This window comes from Semicossyphus pulcher, unplaced genomic scaffold, assembly GCF_022749685.1.
Source record: "Semicossyphus pulcher isolate SPU_LCO1_2020_fin unplaced genomic scaffold, fSemPul1.0.p SCAF_1, whole genome shotgun sequence".
NCBI classification, from domain to species: Eukaryota; Metazoa; Chordata; class Actinopteri; order Labriformes; family Labridae; genus Semicossyphus; species Semicossyphus pulcher.
This window is the reverse complement of record NW_027211603.1, coordinates 3,427,829-3,448,452: the sequence shown is the minus strand read 5'-3', so window position 1 is coordinate 3,448,452 and position 20,624 is coordinate 3,427,829. Positions and strand designations below refer to the sequence as shown.

General features: G+C 43.5%; 1 protein-coding gene across 1 annotated transcript in view; it reads right to left on the bottom strand.

Annotated features, from left to right (window-relative positions):
- Positions 1–2,400: 2,400 nt before the first annotated feature.
- Positions 2,401–20,624, bottom strand: part of LOC138597182 (Golgi apparatus protein 1-like) — a 28,178-nt gene continuing 9,954 nt past the window's right edge. The window contains exons 2-26 of the mRNA XM_069668784.1: positions 20,587–20,616; positions 17,608–17,694; positions 16,030–16,245; positions 15,301–15,504; positions 15,108–15,179; positions 14,816–15,002; positions 14,455–14,669; positions 14,236–14,357; positions 14,049–14,150; positions 13,818–13,971; positions 11,520–11,657; positions 11,219–11,305; positions 10,116–10,178; positions 9,876–9,989; positions 9,462–9,550; positions 9,203–9,320; positions 8,050–8,142; positions 7,786–7,923; positions 7,425–7,548; positions 7,202–7,344; positions 6,793–6,894; positions 6,295–6,402; positions 6,074–6,194; positions 5,851–5,957; positions 2,401–5,664 (exon numbers count right to left, since the gene is read on the bottom strand). Of these exons, the coding sequence (XP_069524885.1) occupies positions 5,497–5,664; positions 5,851–5,957; positions 6,074–6,194; positions 6,295–6,402; positions 6,793–6,894; positions 7,202–7,344; positions 7,425–7,548; positions 7,786–7,923; positions 8,050–8,142; positions 9,203–9,320; positions 9,462–9,550; positions 9,876–9,989; positions 10,116–10,178; positions 11,219–11,305; positions 11,520–11,657; positions 13,818–13,971; positions 14,049–14,150; positions 14,236–14,357; positions 14,455–14,669; positions 14,816–15,002; positions 15,108–15,179; positions 15,301–15,504; positions 16,030–16,245; positions 17,608–17,694; positions 20,587–20,616 (3,102 nt within the window). The 3' untranslated portion in view covers positions 2,401–5,496. The remainder of the gene's footprint in view (positions 5,665–5,850; positions 5,958–6,073; positions 6,195–6,294; positions 6,403–6,792; positions 6,895–7,201; positions 7,345–7,424; positions 7,549–7,785; positions 7,924–8,049; positions 8,143–9,202; positions 9,321–9,461; positions 9,551–9,875; positions 9,990–10,115; positions 10,179–11,218; positions 11,306–11,519; positions 11,658–13,817; positions 13,972–14,048; positions 14,151–14,235; positions 14,358–14,454; positions 14,670–14,815; positions 15,003–15,107; positions 15,180–15,300; positions 15,505–16,029; positions 16,246–17,607; positions 17,695–20,586; positions 20,617–20,624) is intronic.

The window sequence follows — 20,624 nt, the reverse complement described above, 5'->3', positions numbered from 1 at the left end:
TCAGAAAGTTTGCCAAGGACTCAATCCTGAACTTTGTGGCAAAGCTTCAGAGACTTTTCAAGGACAACATACCAAAGAAAGACAAAACATCGACAAAGCTGCTAATCGACAGCCTGGAGTCCCTGGTGGAGGACATGATCCCACCAGAAGAAGAACAGGAGGGGAGAGCGGGCACAGATGAGACGTGTCTGTACAGTAGAATGGCCAGAAACATCACCAACGGTCAGCATGAATACACAGAGAAGATGCTGGCTGAAGTAATACTCAATCACCTGAACCCTGAGAAAAAATCAAAGGTGCACTTTATGTGTTTCATTGACACAGAAGTGGACATGTTTATGAAGCTGATGTGTAACTGGCTCAACCAGCAGGCACAGGAGCATGAGATCAGGATAGACCCGGCGACTGTGGCTCTGAGGCAGATTGAGGAGGTGGCCCTTGACCTCTATGAGAAATCACTCACAACACTCAAAGAGCGGTTCTGGGCAGAGATTGAAAGCTCCAAGATAAACCCTAACTGTAGTCGAGACGAGATTAATAACTTTATAAAGACAGTGCACAAGTCAGTGTATTACGGTAAGAATGCAGAGTTGCTACAGAAACCGTCAATGCTGCAATACATTGTGGAATTATCAAAACCATATCTAGAGGCTTCAAAGGACAAACCCGGCAGTAAAGATTTCTTCCACTCCCTTTTCGTGAACGTGGCCAAACCGTTTACTGCCATGTTCCAATGGCCACCATTTGTTTTGTTATGCATGGCAGGAGTCTTTGCATGCTGGTTTGTGCACGGACCAACATTCTGAGAAGAAGGTGCACTGGGGCCTGAAGATCTGCATCATGTCCAGTTTATTCTCTGTGCTACCAGCCTTGCTTTGGCTAGTAGCACAGAGAGCCCCTATAGAGCCACACAGGGGTCTCAGTGTTTAACTCACAGCAAGGAGGTGAATGTTCACATCAGAGCCTTGACCCCATTGCTGTGAGGAGGCTCCCTGTGTATGCATGGGTTTACTCCGAGTGCTTCGGTTTCTTCCCACAGTTAAAATAATTTGGCAAAAAAATCTTAAAAAATAAAATTTTCTCTTAAAATATCTTTCTTTTCTTTTAATTTGTTGCATTAAAAATGTAGAGTCGTCAGTGATTTGCAATCTGTATTATACAACAGTTAGTTCCAACCAAGTAATCTGATTTGATAAGAGGCATTCCATGAGTGGCGATGTAGAGTACATCATCAGTCCACCTCAGCCAGGTGTGATCACAGCAGACTGTTTATGTCTTGTTGAATGAACAGGAGAAGTTACGCAATTATAGTGTTCTGTTTCATACGTCCTTTGGACAGGCTGTCTTTAGGATGGGATGGCATATAAAACTTGATTATTGAATCTTCATCAATAGTTGATTACAAAAACAAATTGAAGAAACTAAAATACCAAAAACAACATAATGTAAGGAGGAAATCTCCAGGAGTTTAGTACTGATGTTTAAGTCATTTGACAGGTTGAAGTTATCTATATGCTTAAAAGATTATTTGCTCATATTACTTTTTAAAATGATTGCATTTGCTCGACAACATAATCTGCTTGGTGTGATATTAGACAAAGATAAGTTTTTACTTTTTTAGGGTTTAAGCATTTTATACTGGCAATATTATTTGGTTTGTTATCGTGTTACAAAAAAAAAGGAAAAGGAAAATGCATATAATACGTAAACACGTTTTTTTATAAGTTTTGCATTTGTTATAATCAACATATGCTTTGTTAAAAGCCTCTGTAACTGCTGTAAGAAAGTGCGTGTGTGTGTGAGAGCAGGAAGCAACTGTAGCTGCACAGGAAGTCACACAGAAACATGCCAGTTGTGACGTAGACAGAGCAAGTGTTGTAACCCAGAGATGGAAAGTGTTAAACTTTCTGTGACCCAGATATAGCAGGTGTTTAAATATATTTTTTTAAACTCTTTTTATTTTTTTTAATATTATTATTATAATTTTTTTTTGAGCCAGCAGGTGTTCACCCCTGTTTGAGTGCAGGTGCACGGTCCTGACACGTTCTTGATACGTGAGTGTGCGCAAGAATGGACTGTTCAACATTTTGAGTTTCTTAAACAAACTCAAAATGTTGATATTATGACTGCAATTTTATCAGCTATAGGGATAAATAAATCACATGGTACGAGAGCCTCTTGGACAAGTGTTATTTATATGGTGTACAGCACACTGAGATCTTTTAAACAGATCAAGGTGTTGGTATAGAAGTGTTTAGGTGTTATATGTCAGGGAATGTGTGACTCACTGATAGAAGTGTGGAGCACAGTTGTGAATCTTCTTGTAAGATGACAGCAATGTTTTTAATCTGCTGTATAAAAAACACAGTAGGCCATAAAAAACTCAGGTTGAGCCAAATATATGAAAATCTGCAGACAGTTTTATTAAATTGACAAATTTTACCTGTACAGCAAAATCAAATCTCACATGATAAATCTGTTATGTCTCCATATTACATGGCATAATCTGACAAAAAAAACTGCACACTGATAAAGTTTGTACACAGAGAGACTTGACGTACAAAACTGGTTATGATAGCCGGTTTACTTCCTCCTTGATCGCTCCGATTCGACTCCTGACATCAGCAGGAACATAAAGGTCATTAGAAAAACTCAAAGCAGTGAGCAGTGGATTTGTAACTTAAGCTTGATTGGCTCGGCTTTATAAGGTAGAGCATGTGTCTATTTTCGAGCCCCAAATCCTTCAAGAATGTGTTTACAAATTATCTGCGACTTCATCTTATTCACTTCATATTAATAAATAACCAAAAGCTGCAAATGAATGAGATGATCGAGGATTTTTGTCCAATAAGTTAACGTCAGCGAACAAACAAGCACCTTAATGTACTGTGGGTTTAACGTACATCAAGCTAAAGTGCAAAATTAAATATTCATAACAATAAAAAATTTAATTAAATACAAAATAAGGTTCCAACTCTTTAGTTACAATTAAAACAAATTGACTTGAAAAGCAATGAAACCTCTATGGCTCAAATGTCTGTAAAATATTGATTGATTTTCCATCCGGGTTTTGTTATGTCAACATTTAGCATCAAATAGTAATATTTTTGATGGGAAAAGCCACACACAGTATGCTTAGCATGTATGTGAAAATAAAAATACCTGATATGATAAAGGACAAGCTTCAGGCTCCAGTTACATGTAGAAATAAATCAGAATGATCTGCATCAGATCCTCAATCAGTCAAATGTAACTGATCTAAAAACAGATTATTAAAGTCATTTCAAGATGCTGTTATTGGGTTGTTTTGACCACTAGGGGGCAGTGGAGAAAGCTGCTTGGTGCTGGCTAGCTGGTTACAGATGGTTTATAAGTGCTGGAGCCAGGAGGCTATTAGCTTAGCTTAGCATAAAGACTGTACGCAGGGGAAAATAGCTTGCCTTAAAGTTAAATACAGTTCCTCTAAAAATAACAGATTACAACGTTATATCTCATTTATTTAATCTGAACTTTTGACAATCAGGACTCACATTTTTCCCGTGTGACGACCCGTTAAGACTCCAGGAAGTCACTGCTCGCAGCAGAAGTTAGCAAAGAAATAATTGTAGTCATAACTCTGATAACAAAATTGTTTTCACATACACCGATCAGCCACAACATTATGACCACTGACAGGTGAAGTGAAACACATTGATTATCTTGTAACAATGGCACCTGTCAGTGGGTGGGATATGTTCGGCAGCAAGTGAACATTTTGTCCGGGAACTTGATGTTGGAAGCAGGAAAAATGGACATGCGTAAGGATGTGAGCGACTCTGACAAGGGCCAAATTGTGATGGCCAGACGACTGGGTCAGAGCATCTCCAACACTGCAGCTCTTGTGGGGTGTTCCCGGTCTGCAGAGGCCAGTGCCGACCAGAAGTGGTCCAAGGAAGGAAAACCAGTGAACAAGGGACAGGGGCAAATGTTTGCAGACCAAGTACACCCCTTCATGGAAACAGTATTCCCTAATGGCAGTGGCCTCTTTCAGAAGGGTAATGCGCCCTGCCACACTGCACACATGGTTCAGGAATGGTTTGAGGAACACGACGACGGGTTCAAGGTGTTGACTTGGCCTCCAAATTCCCCAGATCTCCATCCAATGGAGCATCTGTGGGATGTGCTGGACAAACAAGTCCGATCCATGGAGGCCCCACCTCGCAACTCACAGGACTTAGAGGATCTGCTGCTAACGTCTTGCTGCCAGATACCTCAGCACACCTTCAGAGGTCTAGTGGAGTCCATGCCTCGACGTGTCAGGGCTGTTTTGGCGGCAAAATTTTTTTGGGACAGAGCCAGGCTAGCTTTTTGCCCTGCCTCCAGTCTTTGTGCTAAGCTAGGCTAATCACCTCAACAGTTATTGTCATGTTTGTATTTTACCAGCAGTTTGTAGACATGCGGGCTTTTTTTTTTTTTTTAGAGTAAATGCACTTTTAAAATAGTTGGAAAAACACATTAAATAAATAACATCATAGCAAAAGATTTAGGCCTAAGGCAAAGCATTTCAATGGTTTAGCCACTCAGGTCGGGTTCACCTCTTGGATGCTATCGATACATGAATTAAAAAACAGCTGTTTTTAACATGAGTGTCACGTTTAAATGCTATATCCGTGTTAAAACTAACTTACACCATTAAAACGCAAAGAAAACTGCTCATGTTTGTGCACTGGTTGTTCAGATACAAAACGAAGCACGTGTATGTGTGTTATGTGACAGAGCGTCAGTTCTTTAAAGGCAACAGAGAACAGGAATAGAGGACGGCACAGGACGTGGTGAAACTACCCAGAAGATGCTTTGCAATCCAAAACCTCGAGGTTGCTGATCTGCTCCAAACTTAGAGCTCTGTACGTGGCAATTTGGACGTGATCCTGTACACGAGGACGGGACTTCATGGTTGATGAGAAAATATAAAAAATCGGAAGGAACACCACAGAATTTAACTTAAAAGTTCTTCTCAAGACTTAAATTTGCTCTGTGTGCGATTCAGGCAGCCGCAGTCACTTAGAAAGCTGCTCTACATGCTCCAGTCTCCATTAAATATCACAAAAAGCATCAGGACTCTACGAGGGGAAAGCAATCCTAACCTCAGAAGCTGCAGCCCTCAGTCACATCATCAACAGCGCTTATTTAAAAACTTAGAAGATGCCGACATCCTCACATCCGACCCCAAACAAAGTCCTCGGCAAAAGCAGATTTTTTTAGGGGAAAAAGATAACGATCGAGGAAAAAAGGCTCCAATTAGACCGTCAGTGCTCACTTGAAGGTTGGAGTATTTGTGGGATTTGGGGTCGTCTTGCATTTGATGCAAATATTCAGCAGCAGCCAATAAACAGGGGAGCTCCAGATGTGGGCGCTGGCGTTGGCACTGTGCAGTTTGGCTGGTTACAGACCGGACATCTGAGAGAGGAGGAGGAAGAGGAGGGAAGGAGGAGTCCAAAGTGTCTGAGCGTTCGTCCTCTATCGGTCCTTTAATTCTCTCGTCACTCGCTTTGTGATCCGACCGCACAGCAGCCCCACCAGGAAGAGGACGCACACGCTCAGTGCGATCATGAGCAGGATGTAGTTCTTGGAGGGTGAAGTCATCACCTGCACAGCCAGGTCTGAGAAGCCCTCTGCTGGCGCCACCTGCAGGCCAGAGGGAAAGGTGACTGATGCAGAAGAGTAAAAGAGCTTTTTAGCTAAGCTAGCAGTTTGGCACAAACGACGTTTGTCCGTCAGCTTGTCAACACTTTGATTCAAACTTACAGCTCAGAGACCGTGAGCCCATGACTTTTTGCTAGTTCCACCAGCAGGTTTCTGTGGACTGTTTACCTTTGCAGCGTAGCTCCACATGTCGATGCGGTCTTGAAGTCTTTTCTTACACTCGGGCTGCAGACGGACTCTCTTGTCCTGTAACGCCTCCATCAGACACGACATCTCTGCACGGTGAGAGGGAGCAACAGCAAAATAAGACACACGCATACAGACACACATCCATCTTTAGAAGCCTTGGACGTTGTGCAGAAATCTAAATATGTAGTGATAAAGCACCCACGTCGTCCTCTGCCGGGTGTGATGGCGGCACAGTGGTGTTTGAGGTCCAGAGCGCAGGCTGTGTGGAGGACCGGGTCCACAAAGATGTCCGCTTTACTCTCCTTCAGCATGTTCAGGACTTCCTGCAAACAAAAGGAATATTTACATATCAAGGTCACAATCAGAGATACATTTGAGCTAAATCATCTTGAAATTATGCCAATTATATCAAATAAAATGTACCTTTTTACAAGCCTCCTGTTTGATTTTCAGTAAGTTGACTTTCAGACACTCTTCCACCTGACCGGTCTGCTCCTGAGCTGCTGCCTCCTCCGCACACAACCTGGAGATCTGAGGGAGAGGAGGAGAGGAGAGGAAACAGGGGAGGAAGACAGGAAACAAAGGAGAAGAGGAGCGAAAGAAGAGATGAGAAAATAATGACAGTGAGGGAAGAGAAAATTTTTTAATTCTTTAGAGTTGTTAAATGCAGAGGCAACCACATATCCCAAAAAGCCTGAAGCAAACAGGTAAGAACGAGAAGAGGGAGACTGGAGGGGAATCATATTCTCTCAAGATAGAAACGTTTTGACTAAAAGTAACGACTAAAGTGTGATGACTTTTTATTGACTAAAACTAGACTGAAACTATAGAGGGTAAAAAAGACTAAAATGTGACTAAAAATAATTTTCCTCTAAAGAATAATAAAACAGAACAGCTGTCAAAATGAACACCATTGAGTACCTCATCTGTGCAGTGCCTCTGCAGCTGCGGGTCCAGTCTGTAGTCGAGCGCCGACTCCTGCAGAATCACTCTGATCTGGTCCTCACAGTCTGGAGACAACCTCTGAACCAAACCCCAGCCAGAAAACAGACAATTTAAGAAAATAACAACCAATCTTTCTGCATTCATTCATTATTTTAGCGACTTATAGATTGCTAATAGTAGAAGCCATTTACCTGAATTACAGAAACTAACAGAACTTTTTACGACTAAAGGATTACTCACTATCTGTACCTGCATGGTTAGGCGTAGATGGAGGTTAACTCTGCCTTTGCTTTCACCACTTTACCCTTATCTTCTAATTTCAAAAGTTTCATTGCATCTAAATGTTTTTGTTTTCAGGCTGATCACAATGTCGTCCAGTTCTGACCTGGTCTGCGTATTTGAGTTTGAGGCAGGCGATGACCTGACCCTCCAGCTCGCTGTCCTCGCTCGCCTTGTTCAGGATCGGCTGACAGAACTTTGGGATGTCGGCTCGACAAGCTTTTCTCAACACCGGGTTCAACCTGTAGTCTGGAGGAGGAGGAAGGTTTGTCAGTGAGGTGAACGTGTTAAAACCCGATCAGGTTCATGTCAGTAAACGTGTAACTGACCTGTGTTCTGTGTGATCTGTCTCTTGGTGATCATCTGTTTGCACTTGGGATCCATCAGCTCGCTGTTCTTGTTCTGTTTCAGACACTGAAGGACGTTTCTGGTGTCTGCGTCAGTACAGAACCGCTGCAGGAGAGAGTTTGTTATTTATATTTATGAGTTGTTTACATCATCAAACAACTTAAAGGATCAGTTTTACTTATTACAACTGCTGAGATCTGGGAACGTGTTGATGATGCTGCATAAAGTACAGCTGTGAGAACAAACCGCAGAGATAAGACCTAAGTTGTGTGGATGTTTAATGATTTCCTGTACGCTCCCTGTAATTCCATCGCTTCCTCCCTCTCTCCTCCCCTTGGTCACCTTGATCATCTGCTTGCAGACTCTCATCAGCTGGTAGTCGAGCTCGGGGTCGGTCATCTCCACCTCCTGCAGCCTGAAGATCCGCTGGTGGCAGCGCTGACTGAGCTGCTTCTTCTGCTCCTTCAGACACTCGATCATCTGAGGAGGGGGGAGAAGACGAGGAGGAGGAGGAGGAGGAGGAGGAGCAGAGGGCGGCGAGTGAGAAAAATATGTCTGATGGTTACATAATGTTTTGTCATGTATGTGACTGTCCTGCTGTCTCACCTGAGCGTTTCCAAAGGCCACGTTGGGACACAGGCGGCTGATGTCGGACTTACAGGGATCGTACAGCTCCGGCTCCAACCGAATATCCTCCGACTGAGAGAAACAAGAGCAGAGTTTTACTTTTCATGTGAAAACTACATCAGCAAAGTTTCACGTTCATAGTTACATAGATCACCAGCAAATGTGTTAAATGTTAATCTTGCTTTCACATGTGTTAGATATATTCTTTATAATCTCTGTTTACAGATTCCTCATAGAACTGTAGAAAGTAGGGACGGGGATTTTAGTACGGGCAGTGTTCTGGTTTCCGTTTGTAGTACGCTTGTAGTCCGAGAAGTATTGACCATCGACCAACCATGTCAGCAGGCAGCAGGAAAAACAGTCCGCGTGGAGAGCAAAAGCAGGCGGCACGTAATCCACCGTAATGACATCCCGGCTCCCATCATTAGCTTCTTATTAATCTCGATAAACAGACAAGTTCAGCTAACAATCTGTTCTAGATCCAAAATTCTACTTGAGACAAATTCGTTTGATGCTGTGTCATGAAAGCCGTTCAGCATTTAGATTTCCCGACTTCCTTGAATGCATCAGAAATGATCGATCCGACCTCCGTTCAGCAAACCTGTCAGTTTAAAGTAGTTTTCTTCTCCTCTTGAGGACAGACCTGACAAAGCTTCATGCTGACTAATCTGCATCATGATGATCATGATGTGACTTCATTAAATCACAAGAAAAATCTGTTTCTGTTTGGGCTTCATCCCGCTGCAGTAAGCCAGAGTGCAGCCTCTGTGATTTACTGTTTACAGTGAAACTGAGACTCAGCACAGACAGATGAACGGGCGCTCCTCCGGGGGATGGGATGAACCAAGAAGTGACAGCGTTTATTTAGCAGACACATCTGGAGGGGAGAATTTCACTTCACTTTGATCTGAACACATGGTCGCTGCTCGAGCTGCTGACTGGACTGTAAACAATGCAGCGCACGGAGAAGGAAGTCTGGGCTGGAAGTCGTTTATCGCATAATCTGGAGGTTGAACAATCGGATTAGCCTGGAAGGCACATTAGCGGCTTGTCAGCTATCACCTTTAGTGTGAGTTCAAATAAGTGACTGTGGTTTTGTGTGTGTGTGTGTGTGTGTGTGCGTGTGCGTTACCATCTCCAGCTCCTCCACCCGCAGCTGTTTACGACATTTCAGTGAGACTCTCTGCTCCTTGGCCTCCTGCAGCGTGTCGTTCCTCACAGTGGTGCTCAGACAGATCACCACATCCACCCTGCAGCGTGACGGAGACGGACAGTGTGAGATTACGGTCACTTAAAACTATTTGAACCCACTGGCTGCCTACAAGAACAAAACTAAAGATAAAAAGAAAAAGAAGAAGAGGTCCCAGTTTTTTGGATGTTTTGTAACTTACTTTTTCTTGATGTTTGGACACAAGCGCAGAACGTCCTCCTTACAGGCCATCTTGAACTTATAGGAAAACCGGAAATCCTTCATTTGGATCTAATAGTCGAGCACGGGGAGGGAGGAACAGACATTTATTGATTTTGCTCATATAAAACTGAAGTGGAGGAAGAACTTAAACTCAGATCTTTTTCTCAAGTAATAGCAGCAACTGTGTGTAAAAATATTGCTCCCAAAGTCTAAAAGGTTTAAAGATAAAAGCATCAATATATATGCAAAAAATATCCTTTTGCAGTACAGCCCACAGACACATCTCGAACAACTGTAACACTATTAACCTAACACAGATAGAGACAAGCTTCACTTTAAGAGAGCATGAAAACTGCTGAGCGAGACAGAAGGGCAGACACAGACGATAACTGACCAGCTGGAAGTGTGTGACGCCGACCGCACACTTGTCGTTCATCTCCTTCTGGTGTTTATTCTGAACTAAACACTCCATGAGATCACCTGTATCGATCTGGTTATCTGCTACATCCTGCACACACACACAAAAGTACAAACCACAGTTTGGATTGGTATTATATTATGGATTGTTTTATAGATTAACAGATGTTTATTTATTCTGCGCCCTCCCTGTGCGTGTTTGTGATGCTGTACTCACATGGCAGTGGGCCTGTGTGACGGGTTCACAGGCTCTGATGAGCAGAGCGTCGATCTGGATGTCCTGCAGGAAGCAGTGATACAGAGACAGGGAGTTCAGAATGAACGGGTGAGACTAGGGCTGTGCCATATCATATTGTTCAGATTATACCGGTATAATTTTTCTACGTGGTAAGAAAGTGTCATATCGCGATATCAAAGAAAAGTGTTACGGCTGACAAGCTGCATGCTGCTTTTCCTTTTCATTTTAGAAGCACTCGCCTCCGCTTGAAATCAATACGAGCATGAGCGACGCCTGTCTGTCCGTGTAAGCCCCGCCCCTGCATGCTCGGGGTGTGTGAGTGTGGAGAGGCTGAGAGCAGAGAGCTCATTTGGCGGAGAGCAGACTTCAGCGTCTGATAGATATTAGCAAAAGAATTGAAGACAACAAGAACAGTTGCATTTTAATGCACAGAGAGCGGCCGTCGTCTTAACATGCTGCTTCAGAAAACACGGGAAAACACCGACGTGACGCGCGCACAGTCAGCATTAAAACGTCTTCCCAATACGCCATGCAGACGTTTATGGCCTTAATGAATGAACAAATCAATGAACTATCTTTACATAGCCTACATTTCGCTTTTCTTCTTTATTTCTCTTCAGATTAACATCTAATTGACATTTGGAGCATGCCATATGTAGAGTAATAAAGCGGGCAGCTTCGCTATCTACTGATTTAAAGATAAACAACATACAGGGACGGTTGTGTCAGATCAAAAACCTCTTATTAACTTCTTCTAAGTAAGAAGAGAGTCTAAGCATATCACAGCTTGTAGTTGGAGCTTTCTATGTTTTCATGTAGATCCAAACGTGAACACTGACTGGACTGAAAGCACTTGATTTTACTTGCACAAATAAATGCTGCTGCCTGAAATCACAAACAAAACATCATTCAGTTTTCTCTTCTCATATCGTCATAAATATCGTTATCGCAAAATTTTAGTGATAGAATTTTCAGGCCATATCGCCCACGCCTAGGTGAGACAAAGAAACACTTATATTAACACCTTTTCTACTCAGGTGATCGTAAATTCTGGTTTCTGATTAGCATGAATGACCTCTGACCTCTGATTCCAGCTCGGTCAGGTTGCCCACGACTTCCCTGCAGGCCGACACCAGGTCCTCCAGATGATCCTGCAGACACTCCAGCTCCTGAGGACATATAGAGGTGTGCAATGTTTTTCAATGGCTGGCTATAACATGCAACCCCCCTGTAAGATTTCCACTGTACGCAGAATTTGGTTTAGAAAGAGCGGTTATGATGGACCGAACGACCGAAAGAAAGCGCTCGAACATTCATCAGCGGGTCGAATTACAAACTTTATATACATATGTCAACTGTACAAACAGTATTTGTCCGTCTCACCTGTCCGGCGTCCGTCTTCTCGCTGCACCACTTGCCGAGGTCGGTCATGCAGCGTTTCTGCAGCTCGGGGTCCAACTTCACATCCAGCGCCCTCTGGTGGAGAATCCTCTGAACCTCCACCTTACAGTCCCGGGATAACTGCAAACACACACACACACACACACACACACACACACGCAGACACATACATTAGCTTGTGTTAAAGACTGATGATACTGAACTGTGATCATGTAACAACATAAAATCTGCTACTGAATTCAGCCAGAAGTTATTGTGCTCGGCCCCAAACACCTCAGAGACTCTTTCTCTAATGACAGCTGCTCTTGATGGCATCAGCCTGGCATCCAGCACGACTGTTAGGACTCTGGGAGTTCTGTTTGATCAGGATATGTCCTTCATCTCCCACAAAAAACACATTTAAAGGAGCCTCCTTTCAGCTTCGCAAAATAACAAAAATCAGACAAAGCTCGTCTTAAAACGATGCAGGAAACTAGTCCATGCCTTCGTTACTTCTTCTCTCTCTAAATAATATCACAAAGAATACGGTCCAGACCCCCTCTTTGTGTAAAGTGTCTTGAGATAACTTTGGTTATGATTTTTTGCTGTACAAATAAAATTTGATTTGATTAAATCGAGGTGTCGAGGTTCTCCTCACTGATGAGTGCAATCACCAAAATCAGGGCCAGAGACACTGGTGACACGGACACCAGGGCCAGTCAGGCTTCATCATTACAATCAGGTGGCAGCTGCTTTTGTAAAAAGTGCACCACTTTGAAATAAACAATAAAAATGATGTGCTCCAGAACAAGAACATTATTCTTCTTTTAACAATACGGTACCGGCCAGTGCTCGCAAGCTGTCTCAATTGGTTTGCTGATTGTCGTGAGGCAGAAAAGTACAGTTTTTTTGCAGTTGTGTGTGCTGTAGGGTTTGGCAACCTAATCAGGAACTAGATGCTAATTTCAGCAGGGAATCGGTGAAGTGAAAGAAGCAGACGTCGAGTGCTGTGGGAAACTTTGGGAGAGTTTGAACATGAGTTGTTCAGATATCATTACCAGTATTGGAAATTCTTCCAATACAGCCTAAAATCTGGCATCGGTTTCAGCGAGTACACCAGTGTAAGCAACAATTACCATAATGTTTTAACATTCACAAAAAGTTTTTTTTTTTTTTGTGTAGAGCTGACCCTGCACACAGGTCTGTATGTGACTGAGTAACTAACTGACTGACTGGCTGAGTGATGGTACTTTCACAGCCGTAGAGAGAGAGAGTTGCAACTTCGCAATGGTGGATCATGGAGCATATTGGACCTCCACTGACGCGACTCTCTGTCTATATGGCTCTGGATACTTTGTTCGGGTAGTAGGCGGGCCTGCTCCTCCGCTGTCCTCACCTACGTCTGCAGCGCTCACCTGCTTTCAAACACGCTGTCATCGGCCTCATAAGGACAGTCCTTGTAACACGTTGCCCACAGAAGCGCGCACTGACCTGATGCGGTCAGCCACACACTAGGTTTTGACCTAGTCTTGTTTGACAGGAAACTGCTTCAGTTTAAATGACATAAAACAATCGAATAAAGTACGGGATGGGAAAACAGTGATCGCTGACATTTTGCTGGCTTTAACCAACGTTACACCCTCCGCTAGCAGCACACTGTTCCTCTCTGCTGCTCTAACAGTAGTTGTTAGAAGCAGCCATAATACACAGTACATTGCTGCTGTGCAGGTTAATGTTTTTGAGAAGAAGAAACAGATGGAAAACAGATGGGGATAAATAACAGTAAAAAAGAGGCATGTTCATTTTTACGTTACTATTTAGTTAGGAGCACCACAGCCTGACAGAGCTGCTAGCATGACTGACAACAATCCAGCATGCTCGTATTTGATTGGCTAAAACATGCAATTACATTTCCACCAAAATTGAATGTCAGATTTGAGTTGCTATTGTTTGCAGGCTGCTGTGTGTTTGACTTCCTGTTTCACAACAAGGCCGAGAGGAGCCAGTTTGTAACTCAGTCTCAGTCAGATCTCCCCAGCCTATCAGGGGCTGACACCGCTTTAATCACTGACATAATCACCATCATCATCATCGTCGTCTTCGTCAATTTAAACCCTTCACCAGCTTCTGTAACGATTGATTTAGGTGAACCATCGACCACTTACCCACTCGTCTGGATTAACCTGGTAAATGTAAGAACATAACAGTTACACCAGCTGATCCTGCTGTTAATCAAACATCACCCAGGTGAACTTAACACCAAAATCAGCCTGAGCGTGTGTGTGTGTGACGCCATCGTACCCGTCGTCCCTGCTCCTCGGTGCGGTAGGCGTGGCGGTACAGGCAGGAGAAGACGGCGCCCGGAGGCATCAGCTCACTCGTCTCGTTCCAGCCGTGCGTGTGACAGAGTCGAGCCGCGTCGCCCTGACACTTCTTGTAGAGGATGGGGTCCAGCCTGGGACAGAAAGGTGAGACCGTGAGAAGACCTCTTTCCACCGTTTTTAGGTTTGTGAAGAAGAAGTTCAGACTCACTTCCAGTCTCTGGATATGAAATACTGCAGCTCCAACAGTCGGTGCTCACAGTCCTCCACCATCTTCTCTGTGTACAGGTGCTCCATCAGGCAGGACAGGATCCTACACACACAGCAAACCAGGTGAAGTGAGGATAAGGCCTATTTACAGTTTGTTTGAGTGTGTCGGTGTGTGTTTGTGTGCTCACATCGGGTCTCCGTTGCGGATGTGTTTGCAGGCGGTCTGGATGACGGACTCGCAGGCCTCGTTGAGCGCTCGGTCAATCCGGTAGTCGGCTCCGGGGTCTGCAGACTGGATCAAAGTCTGAAGCTGCAGCGGAAATAAGATCATAAAAACACAACATGTCAGCAGCTTGATCTTATCTACATTTCCATGCAGTGCATTTTATATATATCGTGATAATTACCGCGCTCTGGCAGACGCTGTCGACGGTGGTGCGGTCTCCACGTCCGATCCTCATCAGGCAGTGCAGCGTGCGGCCTTTGCGGTGCAGGCCGGAGCAGTGAGCCTCGATCTCTGTCCGACAGTGCAGCACGATCTCCGGACTCAGAGAGAAATCCTCCATCAGCATCCGCCTGTAGTCCAGCATCTCGCCCTGACACTCCCCGCTGACCGGACGACCTGCCGAGCACGAGAGCAGATTGTAAATGAGGCAGTTACAGAATTTGTAGTCTCCACCTCTGATGTCCTAAATACAAATCTCTGAGTCGCATGAATCAGTAAGAAAGTAGATACGGAGATGTGGATGCATCATCCAGCTCACTCACCGCGGTGCACAGCAGCTTCCAAGCACAGCAGCAGGTAGGACAGCCGGGCCTCGCGGGCTCGAGGCAGGTTGGTGTCCAGGCTGCAGCGCTGCTTCCTCAGGTCCAGCTTACAGGCTTTAGCCAGAGAGTAACTGACTCTGTAGTCCTGAGAGATCAGCTTCTGACGGGTGGTCAGAGCGTCTCGGCACTGTGGAGGGGAGGAAGAGAAGAAAGAGAGGAGCGTTAGTGAAAAACGAGGTGAATTTACTCCCATCTAGCCCGTCTCAGGGGTGAGATATTGAGTTGGTCGTACCTTTTCTGACATGGCTTCTTCAAACTTGTGATTGAACAGACACTTGTAGACTTTCCCCTCCCCTGCCTGAGTCTGTGGAGGAACAAAAGACACTTAAACATATTTGTAAAAAGGTTTGTAAGTCCTCATAATCATTCAATATCAGTTTATTAAGTTTTTGAAGGTCCTGCAGGAATCCGGGGAGTCTTCTTACGTTCTGACAGAATCTCTCGCGGTCGTCTCGGCAGGAGAAGTAAAGGTGTCGGTCGAGGTGAAAGTCGTCTGATGACAGCTCGGCCACCCGCAGGATTGCCCTCTGACACTCCTCTTTGATTGGACGAAGGTTGTCCTTTTGCTCCGCCTCCCTCACCAACTCCTTCTCCAGACAGGAGATCACTTCGCCCTGCGAGTGGACGTCCTGAAGAAACATGGCAGATAAGAGAAGGAGGGGACGAAGAGGAGGGAGGGCATGAGGAGAGAAAGAGATGCGACATGAATGAACAGGAGACGTCATCTGTCCTTGAACGCCACACCAGAACTGGGTCATGACTTCAAAAGGAAGAGGTCAAAGGTGATTGACCAAGAGTTAGTGGACAACTAGAGAAAGGTCGAGGGCTTTCTTATCGGAAAACAGGCGTTGAAATTCTTGATTGATTAATTCAGTCTTAGATTCAGGCTTAGAATAAGTAAATCCACAGCTTGGTTGCACAATTAAGAATTAAGTATTTACAATTTTCTTTTTAAATTTTAACCAAACTTAATTTGAGTTGAATCAACTTGGAGATCATTAAATCCTTAAGGAAAAACATTTTCCTGCTGTCTGGACCAACTTAGTACCAAAGAGTAAATATTTGACTTTTCCTCACCCAGAATGTTTGAGGTCTACAAATATAAACTGCCTGAATCAGAGTCCAGAGTGCAGCTCACACAGACACACACTCACCTTGTGTCCCACGCTGATGCTGCCGCAGCGCAGGTAGTTGATGTCGTCTTTGCACTTGTCCATGAAGCCGCAGATCAGCCTGTAGTCGCTGAAGACGATGCCGGTCATCTTGGTGATGTACTGGTTACACTGGTACTCGCTGATGTTGCCGCGGTGATCCACCAGACAGGAGACCAGGTAGCCCCTCCCCCGCTCCTCCTCGTTACACTCCTTTATCTGCAGGTATCGAACATGTGGGACGTCAGTTAATTGAAGTATAATAACTAACTCTCTCTCTTAGTGATAATTTGTATTGAAGAGATTGAAGTTTGAAGAGATTGAAACATGATGAAGTAGTGAGGAAAGACTTACTAATATCTTTTAAAGAGGGGGTATTATGCTATTTCACATTTTAAGACATATATATCATGTTACAATGCTGGACGTTCAGACTAAACGTGGGTGAAGTTTGAAATCTGCAGGTAAAAGTATGTTGCAGTAATCCCCAGGCTTCTCAGCTCAGTCTGCTGTGAACGGCAGGTTTCACACGTTTTTCTTTGTCATGTCACAAAGTGCAGCCTCAGCAGGCTTCAGAGAGCTGGCCAATCAGAAGAAAGCAGGCTTTTAAGGGTGGGGTTTCTTAAAGGGACAGAGCAGAGGCTGTATGAGGGAGTTTTTTTTAATTGTAAACTTTGCTATTCCACAGGTATCACAGAGTGAAATATGATGCTTAAATTAGGATAATACCCCACCTTTAAAGTCTCTACACTACAGTGCAGAAAGATTCTGTTACTTGTAAAAGTCTTGCATACAAATTACTAGTTACTAGTTTATAGTTCCTTACAGTTTGAATTCTTTGGCCAACTATTGTTGATTAAACTTAAAACTTCTTGTACAGATTTTCACAATAAAAGTCTTCAAGTGGCTCAAAGTGGGAATTGTCCTTTCTGTTCCTTGTAGGCTTTTAATTTGAAACACGTAAAGGATTTGTTTTACTCATTAACAGCTGTTCATGAGTTTATCTTTCTGGGCCCTTCTCACATAAGGAACCTGTGTACTTAGTCCCCCTCCCCCCTTCCCAGCCGGCGTTCCAGAGTGAACCACTTTAAAGTGCGTACTCAAAAAATGTGTTTAAATTGTTTAAAAGAGACTCAAAGTTTGAATTGAATCATTAAGGACTGATGTGAGGAGTTTCCTGTCAATATATATATATCAAATATTCTTATTAAGATATAACTAAAAGCCTTTCTCTTCTATAAACCTGTTTATCCAGATTATCAGCAGGTCCTCTCTGCAGTCAGGTAAAAACAGGCCATATTAAAATGTTCTTTATAAACTGTTTGCAGTATGAGCGTCCTGAGATTACAAGTAACTTAACTTACATCAGACCCATCATTTATTAAGTCAGTCCTGTAGCCAAAACAAACAGTTGCTGCTGGACTATGAGTCACTCACTATGTTGAATTTGAATGTAGACCCTTATGTAAATGAGAGCTGAAAATACGTCTGTGATTTTCATTAGGGCGTGTGGCGGCCCTTTCAGAATTCATTTCTGTCGACAGGAAGCTGGACACTGAGCCTCCCGCCGTGCACACTGACCTCAGCGATGGTGCTCTTGCAGACCTCCGTGGCCACCGACTCAAACTTTGGGTCTGTGGTCAGGTTGAGTTTATAATTCCACAGGAGCTGAGGGAGAGGAAATATACATGTTTAGGTATCAGAATCAGCTAAACTGGCTGAGTATGTGAACCAAATAATGCACTGACTTTGCTTTTGATGAAAGTTTCTATAAATGTAACACACAGGACAGTTTACGAGAAAGAAACAGACAGCTAAAAACAAGGAGCATAAAGCAGAACACAGACAGGTAAAATAAATATTAAATTATTACATACGTACAAGAAAGTGACATAAATACCTGTATATACAGTCTATAAAAGCATCAACGACCAACAAAATAAAATGTCTACATTCATTTAAGAGCAAATACGCTTGTGATTTTCAGGTCACAACAGACAGCCAGTCTGCAAATGCAAAGGCTGTTGGAGTAATCCCCGGGCTTCCATCCCCAGTTCCCTTTTCATGTTACTTTTAAATAATAAACAGAGTTAAAGGGCCTATTTGGAGACTAAAATCTGGTCTCAACAATGTGAATCTTTAAATGTTTGTCTGTGTGTCTCAGGATACGTTGTGCCATGATGGATGCGTCCCATGGATCAATCTTGGCCCGGGAAAAGGAGGACGCATTTGTCAGACGCATCTGAAGGACCTTCGAAATTGGGACAGCCTTCGACGCGCCGCTCTGACGCAATAGGCCTTCAAATACATCCTTCAACACAGCTAGTATCTGTAGCGTGACAAAGTTCAGTCGCCAAAGAGCTTTTCTTCCTTACTCCGTGGATGTTTAAAGACACTAGTGCTGTCAAAATTGGCCAAAAATGACGTTCGATTATTCCTTCAAAAAACCCACAAATCTTCGAACTATTCGAATATCTATTTTTGCACAATATGTCCACAAGAGGACATACCAACACAACGAGAGACAAACGTACTTGCAAAGATATATTGATTTAAACAGAAATGTACCTTTTAAAAGATCCTACACCGTGCAAATAAACAAATTAAGTAATTAGGTTACGGTAAAACGGACAAACGGTTGTTGTTTTAGCTCGTTTCAGCGACACTAAAGTTAATTATTAATGTATCATAGTGACGTTGTGATGCATTCACGGATGCTCCGTAACCAAGAGCGCGCGTGATTACGTACGAGAACTTGCGAGCTCGCAAACAGCCGCGGTAGTGCTGATTTATTTGTCACAACGAATATTAATTTTAATATCCGAATATCTGTTTTTTATATACAATTCGGTTATATATTCGAATTTATTCGCTGACAGCCCTAAAAGACACTGCAACAGAAGCAGAGACTGGAAAAAACACTAAACTGCTTCACAAACATTCAGTTGTGGAGTTAGCCTGTTTGTTTTCACTTTTCAATCAAACCAGCCTTAAAGAGAGCCTGTATTTAAAACTTTTGAAAGCAGTTGGCATTTAGAAAGCAGACGAGGAGTCTCATGAATACGTTGCATTTATGAACCCTGACCTTTAAGAAGGACTACAGGTCAGCATATCTCTGCCTCTGCTGCAGTGCTTTTAAAATCTGTCTCTCAAAAGTCCCCCAACGCTAAGTGGCTGCCGTGTCCCTCTAGCCCCACACTGACCGTGCAGATCAGCTCAGAGCATCCCGAAAACCGACAACAAGTCATTTTGTATTTCTGTAATGATGTAAAGAAGTTTCTAAACGTCTCTTTTGTCTTTAAATTCTCTTCTTCTGTCTGTTTCTACTTATTGTCTTCCTACCAGCGAGGCAGCAGCTGCAGCAGCAACAGATAAGAGCTTCTGACAGTCTGACCACCCAGGAAATAATAGTGTGCGTGTGTGTGTGCGTGTGTGTGACATGGTAATTGTAGTCAGTGCTTTCCAGCGCTGTAATAAAGACTGTCCAAGGGGTCGATTAACCTTGAGGCGTTTCATAAAGCTGTCTGCCGTTAACTGCTGTGAACTCTGAACACTGAAGGTTAATCATCCAGCAGGCAGAGAGACGAGCTGCAGGAGCCACGGACTGAATGTTAGAGGGAGGTTCGGTGTGTGAAGGTTGTCAGGTCCGGTTGAACTTAAGCTGATGATTCTTCAAAGATCTTTTTAATCTTAGTATAAAGAGCATCAGGTGAACAGTTTTATGTCCTAAAATTTGAATTTAAAATGCAAGGAAAGGGTTTACTAAAGCTTTAACAATTCATCCTTAGGAGAACATGAATGTGTGAACCACATTACATTATATTCAATAGTTGCTCTGGTTTAACCTTTAACCTTTGAGCCAACTTGACCCAGTAAACTTTTAGGGCCTTTCTCAAACCACTCCCTACGCACTTCCCCTCCGTGTGCGCGCTTGCGTGGAGGCTCCACCACATTGAGTGCCGTCCAAAACCTCTGAGTGTGGCGTGGGTTATTAAACCCTCCACCAGAGAGCCTGCACCGATGCTGACTGACTGACCAGGTGCGACGCCGTGTTATGTCCGTCATGAGAAGAGAGACGTAAATTAAAACTCTGTTATCACCCGTCCAAACGAGTACTGCTTTAATTAAGATAAACATGAAACAATTAACTGACGTCAGCGTCTTAAAGTGAACGTTATGTTCAGGCGTTTTCTTGTCTGGAAACGATACGTGAAAAAACTCAGCAGGTCATTAACATGAGTTTAAAAATATATTTAGGCTACATAACAAATAAGAAAAGCCACCGAGGAAGCTCGGGATGAAATTTATGATCCTCATGATGTGGAGTGATTTGAATGACTCTGTCTCACTGGTATTATACGTAGCTTTTGTTATGATGGTTACACACATTTCCTGTCTCTGCTGAAGTGAGGGGAGTCCGTCTCAAAGCTCAGCGCTGTATTTAATCCCTTCACCTAAACGAAGGCGTTCAGCTGCAAGTGTGTGTGTATGTGTGTGTGTGTGTGTGTGTGTGTGTGTGTGTGTGTGTGTGTGTGTGTGTGTGTTGGAGGAAAAACTTACATGGTTACAATCAGGAGCGATCTCCGTTTCCTGCAGGA